Source organism: Alnus glutinosa, chromosome 12 (assembly GCF_958979055.1).
Source record: "Alnus glutinosa chromosome 12, dhAlnGlut1.1, whole genome shotgun sequence".
Lineage (NCBI taxonomy): Eukaryota > Viridiplantae > Streptophyta > Magnoliopsida > Fagales > Betulaceae > Alnus > Alnus glutinosa.
Window position 1 is genome coordinate 5,602,392 of NC_084897.1, and position 15,818 is coordinate 5,618,209.

The 15,818-nt window shown below is 37.7% G+C and overlaps 2 protein-coding genes across 2 annotated transcripts; both read left to right on the top strand.

Annotated features, from left to right (window-relative positions):
- The first annotated feature begins 4,366 nt into the window (after positions 1 to 4,366).
- On the top strand, positions 4,367 to 5,166 carry LOC133851250 (histone H2AX-like). The gene is made up of 2 exons (XM_062287581.1): positions 4,367 to 4,663; positions 4,763 to 5,166. Exons 1-2 carry the CDS (start codon positions 4,460 to 4,462, stop codon positions 4,982 to 4,984), a joined length of 426 nt encoding a protein of 141 aa, XP_062143565.1. The 5' UTR covers positions 4,367 to 4,459; the 3' UTR covers positions 4,985 to 5,166.
- Positions 5,167 to 13,077: 7,911 nt separating this feature from the next.
- Positions 13,078 to 15,292, top strand: LOC133851249 (probable LRR receptor-like serine/threonine-protein kinase RKF3). The gene has a single exon (XM_062287580.1). It carries the CDS (start codon positions 13,213 to 13,215, stop codon positions 15,085 to 15,087), a length of 1,875 nt encoding a protein of 624 aa, XP_062143564.1. The 5' UTR covers positions 13,078 to 13,212; the 3' UTR covers positions 15,088 to 15,292.
- The last annotated feature ends 526 nt before the right edge of the window (positions 15,293 to 15,818 follow it).

Consider the following 15,818-nt stretch of genomic DNA (forward strand, 5'->3'; position numbering starts at 1 on the left):
CAACACTGTTTTGTTAAAAGTGCAGTGCTAAAACTCTCCAAGTCCCTAAAACCCAAACCACTTGAATGCTTCTTTTTTCCTAAACCATTCCACGACATCCATGACATCTTCCAGTCATTCTCCTTATGCCCCCACCAAAATCTTCCCATCATAGAGTTAATATCTCGGCAAAGAGTTTTGGGAAGCCGGAATACACTTATAATGTAGGTAGGTATGGCTTGTATAACAGACTTAAGGAAAGTCTCCTTTCCGGCATGAGATAAATTTTTTTCTTTCCAGCCGTTAATACATTGCCAAATCCTTTCTTTAATCCCTTTGAATGTAAACACTTTAGATCTCCCAATAAGGGCCGGAAGACCTAGGTATTTCTGATACCGGGCTATGGCACTAACCCTCGTACCTTGTAATATAGCTTTTCTATTCGCCTCTCAAGTATTATCGCTAAAGAAAAGGGATGTCTTATCCCTATTCAATTGTTGTCCCGATGTTCCTTCATACCGCTCTAAGAAAGCTTGAATAGTCCTCCACTCCCTTAGATTAGCGCGACAAAACAATAGACTATCGTCGGCAAAAAGGAGATGATGAATACATGTACCACCTCGAGATATAAGTACTCTGGTAATTTCACCATTCCTCATCGAACACTGTAACATAGAACTAATAGCTTCCGCACATATTATAAAGAAATAGGGTGATAGAGGGTCACCTTGTCAAATCCCACGAGTAGGCACTATGCAACCATAAGGCTGTCCATTAATGAGAAAAGAATATGTGACTGTACGGACACAAGTCATGAGGAGATAGATCCAACGAGGTGCAAATCCGAGCTTCCATAACATCGCCTCTAGGAAATCCCATTCAAGCCTATCATATGCCTTGCTCATATCCAACTTAAGGGCCATGAAACCCTCCCTCTCCTTCAACCGAGTGTCCATGGTAGGGATGTAAATAAACCAGTCCGTTCGACAACCCGCACAGTTTAGCCCGATCCAAACTCGAGCTCGATATTGTAGAAACTCGCTCGTTACTGTAGAAACCCGCTCGGTTAGTAAGTGATACATACCCGACTCACTCGACAAAACTTGAAAGGGGCTCGCGAGCTCAGCTCGTTTAAAGCTTGACTGGATCGCTCACCCAGCTCGTTAGTTCGACTCGTTAGCTCGTTCATATCTCTTATATATTATTAAAAATGAGTTATATAAATTTAAGCATGTATATTAGTAATTAAGTAATATATGTTATATATGTTACTTAATATTTATGTGTGTATTAGTTAACATACTAACTAGTTAGCTCATAAACTAACATATTATCTAGATTACTAACATATACTAAGTAAATGTAATTAACTATATGTTACTCGATATTTTTTTTGTATATTATATATAAAATATAGTAGTTAACCATAGTCTATAGGTCATTTTTTGATAATATATATATATATATAGACACAGACACACACACACTAAATAAGCATAAGGTATACTACCTAAGTAAATATTGTTTAATTATAATACTTTGATAATAATATTTAGTATGTTAAACTAACATATTAAGTTATTAATAGTTAGTATGGAGGTTGTTCACAAACTCGGGCTTGAACTCTGCTTCGATTACACATTGAAAAATTTAATAGCTTACCTCGAGCTTTAGTTGAGCCAAGCTTGTCAAGTAACCCGACTTGGCTCAATGGTCATTCTCAATTAGGAGTGAGCAAATCCCCGCAATACTCGCACCGCCCTGCAATCCCCGCTTTGCCCCGCCCCGCAAAGCCTAAAAATTGCACCCATGGTGCAGGCCACGAGCCCTTATTTGGGCCCCCCGCACGGTGCAGTGCGGGTTGCGCCGGGGGGGGGGGGGGGGCTTGAAAATTCTTGGGTCCCCGCCTCGCCCCACAAATTAAAAAAGGAAAAAAAAACACTAAAAACGGTAAAAACTTCACTTTCTTAGTTCTTTTCTTACTTTCCTTCTAACCTAACCCTAAGTTCCCTAACTCCCTAAGCAACAGAGCGCCGCACGGCCTGCACCCCACTCACCTCACTGGCCCTCACACCCTCACTTTGTCACTTGCTGCCTGCTGGTCATGCTCTTTGAAGGTTGAAGCACAGCGCAACAGCGCCTCCCCGTACGCATGGACGTACTCGCAGCAGAGGAAGGAGAAGGCCCTTGCAGCCCTCACCTAATCGGTACATCTCCCGTTTTAAATTTTGGTTTTTTTCCTTCTTTTTTTTTTTTTTTTTCTCCCCTATTCGACGATGCCTAGCCTATATATATACATCGATTTTGGTTTAATTTTTTTTTTTTTCCCCTATGTCGTTGTTCCAATGATAAGGAGGTCTGTCTTTGTTTGGAATATATCTCATGGGACTGGCATTTGTCTCCATTTGGGGGAAGATTGTCGCAACCCACTTGGGCTATAATTTTGTTTTTCAAAGTCCCCCCAAGTTTTTTGCTTCCCACTAGAGGCACTCACTCGAATTTTAAACAAGTCGAGCTTGAACACACATTTTATAGCTTGACTCGAATTCGAGCTTGACTCATAAACGAGCCAGTCTTGAAATTTTAAAACTCGACTCGGCTCGGCTCGATCACATCCCTAGTCCATGGTATGAAGGGTTTCAAAAGCAAAACATTGTCCGTTATAAGTCTTCCTGGAATAAAAGCACTTTGTTACGGGGAGATGATAGTGGGCAGCACATGCTTTAACCGATTGGCCAACGCCTTTGAAATCAACTTATAAAAGACATTACACAAACTTATTGGTCAGTAGTCCGTGACTCTTGTAGGGGAAGAAACCTTTGGAACAAGGCATATATTAGTATCATTCAAACCTTCCTCCAATTGCCCCCCATTCAGAAAATGTAAGGTTGCCAGAGTAACATCCAGGCCCACGATATCCCATGAATTTTGGTAAAAACCAGCTGAATAGCCATCGGGGCCCCGAGATTTCAATGGGTGCATTTGAGAGAGTGCAAATCGGATTTCGTCCTCAAGAAAAGGCTTACCCGAGCCTCCAAGTTGTCCAAACAATGATCAATACCTGTGGGATTTTGGGTACAAAAAAGAGTCTCAAAATGGTCAAGAAAAAGTGTGCTCACCTCCTTATCTTCCCTCCAGATTCGGCCACCAACATCGGTTATACTCTGAATTAACAAAAAATAATTCCTAATTCAATCATCATTAAAATCTAGCCATTTGATATGAACACTTGACAAATAGATTAATTTTATAATTAACGGTTATATTAAATAACCGTTAGATCATAATTGATAGTAATTAATGATTACTTAATTTTATGTATCAAAATTAATTTAATCTTACAATTGACTTTAGTAATGGTTAAGTAAATCCAACCGTGGATCTACCTTAGACGGGTGAGAGAGGGTGCAGGGCCCACTTATCCTAGGTAAGTGGGTCCCATGTCCTAAGATGTTCGGGATAAGTGCAATTCAGACAATAAATTTGAGAGGATCCTCATCCATCTCTCTTGATCTGTTTCTCTGATTCAAGATGAATATATAGATAGAAACGTGATAGTTTTTCTTAAGAGAATTCACAATGGCCTCTTCATAATTTTTATAAATTCACATGAAACTATCTCATGCTGTCCATCTAAAACTGCCATTGGACTAACTTCCAATGGTTCTAGCTCCATCAACTCTTGAACTCTAACAGACAACAAATCGAAAACCATTTTTTTCATTGAGTCTCCTCATTTGTTATAATGGGTATGTTTGGCAAATGCTTGTACAGAATAGAGTAGTGGATTGTTAATTTTGAAATTAATAAAAAGTAATGATGTGATATAAAGTAAAAAGATTTGTATAGAAAAGTGAAAAAGTTTTGTATTGTAGTAAATTTTTTTATTTGAATAATAATAAAAAAGTATTAATGTGATATAAAAAGTGAAAAAAGTGGGAATGTTTTGATGTTGATTGTTATTGAAAAATGTAAAATGTAAAAAAGTGAAAAAAAAAAAAAAAAATGATAGGAATAATGCACATTCTATTTTGTTCTGGCCATTGCCAAACAAGGCTAATACTTTCTTTCAAACTTTACTCCCACGGTTAAAATTCAGATTTAACGTGTTAAATCAACGATTGGTACTTAGAAAAAATAAATAAATAAATAAATAAAAAAATCAACGATTGGTGACAGGAAACGACGTCGTGTTATTCCGTGTGAACCCGCGCACTCCACCAATCAAAAGAGGCCGTTCAAACATTTCCCGCCTACATTTCAAACTCTTTTCAGGTTTCCCACTCTGGTTCTGCCATGTTGGCGATCCGCGTAAAACGAAACCAACCAATCAAAACCCTCCTTCGCTCCCACGCCTCCACTCTATAAATTCAAGCCCACCCATCTTTCCTCACTACAATCTAGCATTTGTTCAAGCTCTCTCACCTCTCCAACGAAAACCAAGAGTCTTTCCAAATCCCAAACCCTAAACAAATCCACCATGTCCTCCGCGGCGGCGACAACCACCAAGGGCGGCAGAGGCAAGCCCAAGGCCACCAAATCGGTCACCAGGTCCCAGAAGGCTGGTCTTCAATTCCCAGTCGGCCGGATCGCCCGGTTCCTCAAGACCGGCCGATACGCTCAGCGTGTCGGATCTGGGTCTCCTGTCTACCTCTCCGCTGTCCTCGAATACCTTGCTGCTGAGGTTTGTACAGATGTTAATTTCCCAAAATTTTTGTTTTTAATGGGATTCTTTTTCTAAGAAAATAGTCTCACCTGGTTAGTTGTTTGGGCTTGATTTCAGGTGCTGGAGTTGGCTGGAAATGCTGCAAGGGACAACAAGAAGAGTAGGATTATTCCTAGGCACATTCAACTCGCCGTGAGGAACGACGAGGAGTTGAGCAAGCTCATGGGTTCTGTCACCATTTCCCAAGGAGGTGTTCTGCCTAACATCCATCAAAATCTACTGCCCAGGAAGGTTGGTAAGGGGAAGGACGAGATTGGTTCTGCATCTCAGGAGTTTTAGGATCTGTTTAAGTTAGTACAAGCAAAATGGGCTTCTTTTTGGATCTGCTTCTTTTGGTGCGTTAGATAGCTTGTAATGAAGTAGCCTTTGGTGATGTAAGTACAGCATGGTGATTGAGTTGTTTAGCACTCTAATATGTTATTATTCGCTTGAAATGAAATGGAAAATTTATATTTTGTGAATTGATTTATTTATGTTCTTATTTCCTAAATTGTGTTTAGGGACAGCGTCCGTCCATCTTTGGCTGCTATATCATGTTCTTTTGAATGACTCTGCCCCTATTCATTTACTACCATGGGCATGATTATAGAAGCTGTAATGGTAATCATGTAGCTAAGGAATGGTTGAGAATTAAATGTTTTTTGAGGGGCTTATTTTCATCTAAATATCACACTAGCAATTGCTGAGTTGATTGAGGAAAGGAAATCCAAGAATGAGATTACACACTATCTTCCATGCAAACAAAAGCAATTCTAAAAGAGGACTATTGAATGAAACATTTCCCACATCCCTCCCTTGCGTGTCTTGAATTTTCACCTTTCCACGTCGGCGATCCGTACCCATCTTCCAAAACGCTGGCCTCCAGTTTCGGGTTGGTTGTATTGCTTGGTTCCTCAACGCCGGCATGTATGCCGAGCGTGTCGGTGCTGGCGCCCTGTCTACCTCTCTGGGGTTCTTCATTGCCTTTCTGCCGATGTTTGTCTCTGTTCTTGCTCTTGTTTGATCTTTGATTTTATTTGGGTCTTGGTGGGGGTGTTTGGATGCTTAGAGAATATGGGAAATGAAGGAAAAATTGTAGTGGTTTTCAAGATTGATTTTTTTTGGGGGGGTGATTTGTGTGCCGTTGTTGCTCTGTTTAGATGATCTTTACTTGATGGCTCCTTGGTCATGGAATTTAGCACGCGAAAGAGGTTATCAAAAAAAAGAAAAAAGCCACTCCTTTACAAGATGCTTGCTGTTCAGATCTGCCCGAGTCGCCTTGTCCACCAGATCGGATCTTTGTATATAAGAAGTTTAGTCTTTCATTTAAAATTATTCAGAATCACTATTTCTCAGTTAGTCTCACTACAAAAATACAAGCATTTTGACGCATGTCTAGAGTACCCGTTACTGTAGACACTTGTCTAATTTGACACGTGTCTAAAGACACGTGTCTAATTGTACAGCCATCACAAATTGACACGTGTATTTAATACGCGTGTCCAATTGGACACGTGTATTAAATACACGTGTCAAACTGTTTTTTTTCCAAATATAATTTTTTTTTAATTAAATAGAATTTCAACAATTGGACACGCGTATTAAATACACGCGTCTAATTTGACACGTGTATTTAATACATGTGTCCAATTGGACACGTGTATTAAATACACGTGTCAAACTGTTATTTTTTTTCAAATATAATTTTTTTTTAATTAAATAGAATTTCAACAATTAGACACGCATCCAATTTGACACGTGTATTTAATACACATGTCCAATTGGACACGTGTATTAAATACAAGTGTCAAACTGTTATTTTTTTTTCCAAATATAATTTTTTTTTTTATTAAATAGAATTTCAACAATTAGACACGCGTATTAAATACGCGTGTCAAACTGTTATTTTTTTCAAATTTAATTTTTTTTATTAAATAGAATTTTAACAATTGGGGACGTGTATTTAAATACACGTGCCCAATTGTTTGGCCAGAACGTGTATATGTGTTTTCTCCCGATTATATGTGTTTTTTCCCGCTTATATATGTGTATATATATATATATATATATATATAATTTTTAAAATTCAAATAATATAATAATATAATAATAGATTATATATATATATATATATATATATATATATATATATATATATATATATATATATATATATATATATATATATATATATATATATATATATATATATATATATATATATATATAGATCGGAAATGGGTAGCAGACCCATTTCCGATCTGAATTATCTCTCTCTCTCTCTCTCTCTCCCTCTCCGTCACAGCCGCGCCGGCCAGCTTCCGGCCATCGCGCATCAGCCCTTCCCGCCGGTGAGACGCCCTCTCTCCACCTTTCTCTGCTCGGTTCTCGGTTCTCGGTCTCTCTCTCTCTACCTCTCTCTCTCTCCCTCTCTCTCTCCCTCTCCGTCACAGCCGCAGCGGCCAGCTTCCGGCCACCGCGCATCCGCCCTTCCCGCCGGTGAGCCGCCCTCTCTCCAGCTCTCTCTGCTCGGTTCTCGGTCTCTCTCTCTCTATCTCTCTCTTCCTTTCTATCTCTTTCTCTCTCTCTCTCTACCTCTCTCTCTCTCTCTCTGTGTGTATCTCTCCCTATCTCTCTCTGCCTCTCTCTCAGTATCTCTATGTCTCTCTCTCTCTACTCTCTCTCTCTCTCTCTCTCTCCCTATCTCTCTCTGCCTCCCTCTCTCTCTGGATCTCTACGTCTCTCTCTCTCTATGTTTTTTCCCGGTTGTTTTTTTTTGTATTTTTGTCGTCGAAAATAATAAAATTTGGAAAAAAAAAAAAACAAAAATTTATTAACCCAAATAAATTTAAATAAACAATAACAAAATTAAATTGAAAAAAAATTCCAAATTTAAGTTTTAAAAATTCAATTTCGATTTTTTTTTTAAAAAAAAAAACGTTTTGACATGTGTATTTAAATACACGTGTCAAAACGTTTTGACACGTGTATTTCAATACACGTGTCAAAATGTGCAATTAGAGTCTTACACATCTGTCAAAATACTCGTGGCAAACATTTTGACACGTGTACAGTGCCGTACACGTGTCAAAATGCACGTGGCAATTTGACAAAATTTTTGTAGTGTCTTTTAGGTAGGAATTTCCTGTAAATAGACGTATTCTCAGCATTTGTGAAGTAAAGAAAGAAATCTGAGAGTTGAGGGGTGGTTAGTCGAGCAGCCTAGAAGAATTAGAGAGAGTCTGAGGTAAGCTAAGCAACTTACTTTCTGCATAATGCTCATGAAGTTTGAATTCTTTGTTCATTTGATTCCTAGCTATAAAAATAAAATATTAACTACCTTTTGTATACGGCACCATTGAGAATGTAGTCTATTGGCATTTCGGGTTGTCCCAATTGGGGCTTGGTTCTAAAGTTGAATCTAGTAATAAAAAATGCTTGGGACTATTGGCTTGAGTGTTGCAAGATTTTTTGGTAGAGCTGGTAATAGGCTCTGTAAATGAGCTAAGTTACTCGTAAACTTTAATTGAGTCGAGAAATGATGCAAACTCGTATAAATTTGACTCGATTAAAGTTCATGAACTTGCTTGTATAAGAGTCGGCTCGTTTATTAAGGCTTGATTTGTATATATATAATTATTTTTATAATATATAGTATATTTATAAATAATATATTATATGTAAGTATAAATTAAATAACAAATAACAATGATTATTGGTCGGTGTATATTAAGTGGTTATAATTTATTGGTTATATGTATATAAACTAATAAAAGAGAATAATATCAATATTTAATTGTTAATAATATGATATAATGATAATTCAGATATTTGAACATATTATTTATGTAATATAATAAGATTATAAGATTATATGATTATATAATAATATAATAATATAATATTGTGATATATAACATGTAATCACTCTATTATGTGTTAGAGCACTAGTAGCAGATGCCTTCTAAGTGGTTTTATTCTCTAAAATAAAGAAAATTTGAAAAAAGTTACCAAAAAACAAGCCACAGCAGTTGCCATATTTTAGGACTCCATGTATGGGTAGCATTGTAGCTACCAAATAGATTATTTTAATAAAAAAAATTCTCTCTCCTCTCTCCTCTCTCCTCTCTCATTCAGTCTTTCACGCGTCCTTTTCGCCCCTCCTTTCCATTCTCCTTCCTTTCCCAACCAGAACCAGTAGCTGAACCAGCCCCCATTCTCCTTCCTTTCCCACTGTGAACTCTCCTCCTCCGCCTCTAGCGTTCTCCGGGGTTCCGACGAACTCTCCCTCATTGATCTCTGTGCCACCAGTTGAAGCACCTGGATCGACTGTGAACGGTGCCGTTTCGAACCGATTCGCTGTCCCCGGATCTCTGGTTGTTGCAGTACTCGCTGGAGGAGGGCCCGAACTGAATCTCTTGGCGGCCAGAAGAAGAGAATTTAGCAAAGCGTCCTTAGCTCCGAGTTGCAAATAATGGCCTTCATTTTGGATTTGCAATGCCAAGAATAACTTGAAAAAATGAAGAAACTTTGACTAAATTACAAATAATTCTTTGCGATTATGCGAACAACACGATTTTTCAATAGGCAAAAACTATTGTAGCACCTTTCGTTTGAGAATCTGGGCAAATAAAAGCAGTGTTGGTCTGGTGGAGCTGCACCAACCATCGATAATGGTAAAAAATAAAAAAAATATTATTTTAATATATAGGAAAATATAAAGGGAAGCTATTGTGGGGTGTTTTTGTATAAGAAAGAAAAAGGTGGTTTGATTCCTTAAATTTTTCCTAAATTAGGGAAAATGGTAAGAAATCTACTGCTACTGCTCTTATAAGTATTATTATTATATATTTAATAACCATTATATCCTTTATTTATTTTTTATTTTTTGTAAGTTATATAGTTTATGTAATATTAATTTTTAAATAAGCTCAATCCTCTTCTTTTTTTATTTTTTAATGTTAAATAAATTATATAACTTACAACAAAATTGGTCAAGCCGAGCTTAATTTTTAAAATTTGTCATAAGCTCGAGCTCGGCTTGAGCTTATTTAGCCAACTTGAACTTAATTTTTAAAATTTGTCATGAGCTCTCTTTATCATTTTTTTAAAAAAATTTTGAGAAAATTTAAGAAATTATTATTATTATTATTTAAAAAAAAAACACCCTCACTACAGCTTCTTCTTTCTTTTCTTTTTTTAATCTTTTTCTATATATTAAAATAATATTTTTTTTTTTTATCTTTTACTTTATTTATTTATTTTTTTACTTTATTCCGAAAGCTTCTTTATCTTTCCTTTTTGTTACTTTGTCGTCTTCGTCTTGGATGTTTCAGATATGAGTAATGATTCATTACCACCTTTTAATACAACTTTTCACCACCTTGTCTATGTGGCAAAGTGGTCCCTACTACTTTTTGAGTTTTAAAAATAAAATAAGGTGGGGTACCACCTTGCCACATAGACAAGGTGGTGAAAAGTTGTATTAAAAAGTGGCAATGAATCATTACTCTTTAGATATTGATGAAATAAGAGTAGGCAGAAGAAATTGTCACCAAAACTTTACATTTGTAAATTGTCACGGCCATGAAGCTGTCAATGGAAAGAGAGGTAAATGCGGATGATGTGGTCTGCATCGTCTTCTCTCTCTTGTCTGTCTCTCAATCTCTCTCCCTCTCATCTTCGTCTCTGTCGATAGATTTTGGGTTGAAGATTTTGTGGAACATTCAATGGAGAAACACAACCTCAATTGGGTGCTGAGGAACAAGAGGGGGAGGATGCATAACGTTTCTGGTGAAAATGGTGGTGGAGGCCAGGGAAGTGGGTGTCGACAGGAGGAAGTCGGCAACTGCTGTGGTGCCATTTTTTGTAATTTTTTTTTTAATTTTAAAAAAATAAATTATTTATAAGACATTTGCTATTAGAGCTTTTAGAATTTTTTTTTTTTTTTAAAAAAAAACTCCTCTCGATTTCACTTGTAATTTGTAACCTGCATTTGAACAAAATGTTTGGTTTTCATTTTTTTTTTTTCTAAAAAAAATTATATTTATTTATTTATTGCTGTTGGAGAATATTTGTCCCCTATTTAAAGTGGGGCCAGGTTTGCTCCTCATATTAGTCTTCGGACTCCGGATTGGACCTTGGATCTTGAGCCTGGGTCACTAGCAGCCTTCAGTATTTATTAGACCAAGTTAAGTGAAGTCAGAGATGATATTAGACGTCTACATGGAGCATTGTGCTTGACAGGGGAAAATGAACATATAGCATACAGGGGTATAAAATGGGGTATAAGAATCTATTGAAGGGGGATTTTTTTCTCCAGCTCTCTCGCTCTCACTCACTCTCTCTATCCCCCTTCTTTAAACACTTGACTGACTTGACTGTCGGAGGAGGTTTCGCCGGCCAACCCCCGACGGGCCTTTGCTATTTTGCAGGCCAAGACACAAACGAAAGGACGTCCCTGATGATGCCACGTCACCGGACCAAAAATTGCATCAATGATTGCTAATATAGGAAAGTCCATATTAATTGTGGGCATCAAAATCAAAGGTGGAAGTTCTGAAAGCAGCTTAAAATGTAAGAAAATTATGCTGTAAATTGACATGTGGAATTGACATCTATAGAGCTTCTCAAACTAAATTGTTGAACTTCTATTAATTAATTAATTAATGGTCCGTTTTGACTTAATAAATTGAAAAATATTTACAAATAAAAATAAAAATATGACTTTGTAATCCTTAGAATAAGAGTCCGTTTGGGTTTGCGATTTCAAAAAGTGCGATTTAAAAATAACGATTTTAAAATGTGCGATTTAAAAAAGTGATTTTTAAAAACGCAGTTAAGCGTTTGGCAAAATCGCAATTTGGCATTTAAAATCGCATGTTAACCTTTTAAAATACTGCATTTTCAAAAAAGCATCACATTGCTTGAGATTTGAATAAGCACTTTTCTGCATTTTTAAATCGCAATTTTTTAAAAATGCAGTTTCTAAATGGTTTAATTTTTGCAATTTGGTTTAAAATCACACTTTTTCTATACGAAATCGCAATCTTAAACGCACGTAAAGGTTTCCAATGTCATAATTAAAGATTATCTTCATTCGCTTATGGAATCAAAAAATATAGCCATTTTTGTAGAACTAGGATCCTGGAATATTCTTGATTAGTAATAATGACCTAACCTGAATCTAATTAATTAGTCTGTCTAAATGTATCTGCTGTCAACCATTAGTCCATATACAGACAGCTTTTTATTTCATGACGTTTAATTCAAGCAAGTAATTAACGATTCAATTGTCACGTTTTATTTTTTAATTCAAGCAAGTATTTTATTTTATTTTATTTCTTAAAAACACGTGTTATTTGTTTTCCGTCTCTTCATATAGTCATGCAATGACTATGTAGAGATATATGCAGACTTTTTAGAGAGAGAGAGAGAGAGAGAGATAAGATACTACTCTCTCTTTTTGACTCGTCAAGGCTAATAAGAAGCTTCCTTTTAATTGCTACTCCCACCATCGTTAATGCAATGCATGACTTTTAAGTGCCTATTTTATTTTAAAAAATTTTATTTATAATTTATAATTTTTCATCTCTTTTACAATTTTGGCACTGATCTTTAAAAATATAATTTAAAGTATCAATTTTTTAATTTTTTTCAATTTCAACTGCTTGTTAGAATTTTTTGTAATTTCTAAAATACATCTTTTTTTTTTTTTTTTGAGGGAAAAAAAGAAAAAAGAAAAATGTTGTTAGTAAGAATTTAATAGAATTTGTAAAAATACTCGTGCCAAAATCTTTGAAATTTTATATATATATATATATATATATTTTTAAAAAAAATAAAGGGGTATTTTTGAGAATTTTAATAGAATTTAACAAAAAATTCTAATGGACGGCTGAAATTAAAAAATAAAAAATAAAAAAAATTGAAAGATGGATATCCTAATTACAAAAGTAATAAAAGATCAGAAGTTATAAATGAAGTTCTTCATTTTTTTTTTTTATATGACAGTGAGAATTATTAATAATATGAAAAATATATATATTAACTTGTCCAAAATATTATAATAAATTTTACTGTCACGTCAGAAAATAAGGATTTAAAAATACATATAACACTTCTCATTCTACGTACTGTATTCCATTCCATCTTCGTCCTATTAGGCTGGAATGTTAGCTCTTGAATCGGCCATTATTTTTTTAAGAAGAAAAAATTAATATACAATATCACATTCGGCCAGTGATATAGAAATAAATAAAACGAGAGTGTAGAAAGTAGAGTTACAAGTATGTAGCTTTATTTCGGGCAATTATGAGAAGAGTTTATTTATTTATCTTTATTATGGACAAAGTTACGGGACTCCTACTACGTGGGGTCTCAATTCCTGGAAGCAACCCAGTGTTGTAGTCCCCGCTTCCTTATCAGCAATCGATCAAAACTGTCAAACTGGCTGGCTTGACCAAATGCACACTTTTAACTGAAACGCAAGCTCCTGGTCAGACCACAACACAAACATCTTTCCGGCAATGGCGCTCTTCCATTATTGCTTCCTCGTAGCTCTGGCTTTGGCAGTCCTACCCTCCAAAACCCTTTCCCAAAATGACACCGTTCCATGCCCTCTCGACTTCAGCGTCCTCCGCCAGCTGATCGAAAGCTCCGACCGTCCTAAAATGGACGTGACCACCCAGTGCCAGTACATCAGCCAAGGCCTCCGCCTCGTCCAGTCCTACTACCTCCGACTCAACGGCTCGTTCGTGCCCCCACTCAACTCGTCCGAGTCGTGCTGGTCCGACTACCAGTCCCTCATCGACGATTTCTCCCCAGGCTTCAACATCCGATCCTCCTGCGGGTTCCAGACCGAGTGGATCGCCGAGGGCTGCATGAACATCACCACCAGAGCACAGTTCGAAGCCATATTCCCCAACCGGACCCTCGACGACGCCGTCTCCAACTGTAACCAGTCGCTCCAGAACGCCTCCCCCTGCGCCTCCTGCATCACCAGCCTCTCCAGCCTCCAGGCCTCGTACCTGACCGGACCCTCCGTCAGCAACCTCTCCGACTGCACCGCCTACCCGTTGATTTACGCAGCGGCTTTCGCCAACGTGCACGGACCCACCGACAAGGGCACTGTCCAGTGCCTCTTCTCGTTAGGCTCCACGTCATCGAGCTCGAAGAGTAATCGGCGAAAGGTGGTGATCTTGGGGGTCTTGATCGCCGTTGGGTGTTTGCTATTGATTGGAGGGGTTTGCTTTTTGTGGCTAAACATGAAGAAGAAGAAGAGGAAGAGAGAACAGGGAAGGGATATTGCGGTAATCGAACTGGGATCGAATTCTAGGTTGGATTCAATCAGCGAGAGTACGACCCTGGTGAGGTTCAAATTCGATGAGATTAAGAAAGCGACAAAGAATTTCTCTAGGGATTCTATAATTGGGAGAGGAGGGTATGGGAATGTGTACAAAGGGATTTTGACAGATGGGTCCGAGGTTGCGTTGAAGAGGTTCAAGAATTGCTCTGCTGCCGGCGACGCGACCTTCGCGCACGAGGTTGAGGTTATTGCGAGCGTGCGGCATGTCAACCTTGTCGCTCTCAGAGGGTACTGTACCGCGACGACACCGTTCGAGGGTCACCAGAGGATAATCGTGTGTGATTTGATGAAGAATGGGAGTCTCCATGACCATTTGTTTGGATCTTTTGAGAAGAAGATGAGTTGGCCGCTTAGGCAGATGATAGCGTTGGGGACTGCCAGGGGATTGGCTTATTTGCACTACGGGGCTCAACCGGGGATCATACATAGGGATATCAAAGCTAGTAATATACTCTTAGATGAGAGGTTCGAGGCCAAGGTGGCGGATTTCGGCCTCGCAAAGTTTACGCCGGAGGGAATGACGCATATGAGTACAAGGGTGGCGGGGACGATGGGATATGTGGCTCCTGAGTATGCCTTGTATGGTCAATTGACTGAGAGGAGTGATGTGTATAGTTTTGGGGTTGTGCTCCTTGAGCTTTTGAGTGGAAAGAAGGCACTCATGGCGAGTGATGACAGCCAACCCGCTCTTGTGACCGATTGGGCATGGTCATTGGTGAGGAAAGGAAGAACTTTGGATGTTATTGAAGCTGGGATGCCAGAGTTAGGTGCGCCGGAAGTTGTAGAGAAGTATGTTTTGGTTGCTGTGCTGTGTTCTCATCCGCAGTTATATGCCAGGCCTACAATGGATCAAGTTGTGAAAATGTTGGAAACAGACCTTTCGGTTCCCTCAATCCCAGAACGACCAATTTCTCTTGTAGCTGATATTGATGATATCGAGAGATCCGCAAGCAGCAGCGGCTCAGGTCAGCTCTCTAGTTCAACTGGCTATCAGCCCTATACATTCGAGAGTGACCGGCCTAAGACTCCAATATAGACTTGTTATGATTTTAGTCATTTGGCATGAGATGAGAGGATTATTTAGAATTTTAGAATTCTCCAGTGGAGATTACACTAGTTAGATTGATCACTCCGATTTGATTTGTTTGTTTATATTTTGTGGTTCCTGAATTTGGAATCACAGTCACCCATTGTAAATGTAATATACATGAATACTATTGGATAAAGGACTTTTTGTGGAATAGAGCATGATTACAACTTTGCTTGCCCTATCAGTATCATTTGTTACTTATTTAAGCCCCTATTTTGGTTTGGAATCTTGATGACTTGCAAATGCTAAGATGCTGATGTTTATCATTTTTTAGGACATTTGGGATCATAGAGCAGTATATACTAGTTATATACTGTTTTTGTTGAAATATGTTGCCTTTTAATTAGAAAGTTCACAAATTTTATTTGCATTGAATTTGTTCTCATACTGGAAGTATCGTGGTGGTTTGCTTCAATGTAATTCTCATTTGGTACATCTGCAACCCCACTGGTCAAAATAGGTTTGTTTTTATGCAATTCTCATCCATGAGGTGGATGTTGTTGCAAGTCTTTGGCTTCTAAATCTTGTTTGGAATTGGGAGGTCATGTGTTGTAAAGCTTGTTTGATTGTAATGGTTATGATCTGCAACTCTTTCCATAGAAGGAAACAGGAAAATAGTTGTATGATATGATGCATAGTTGAAGCCTCCATGACTATCTTCGAGCCAATGAGAAAAA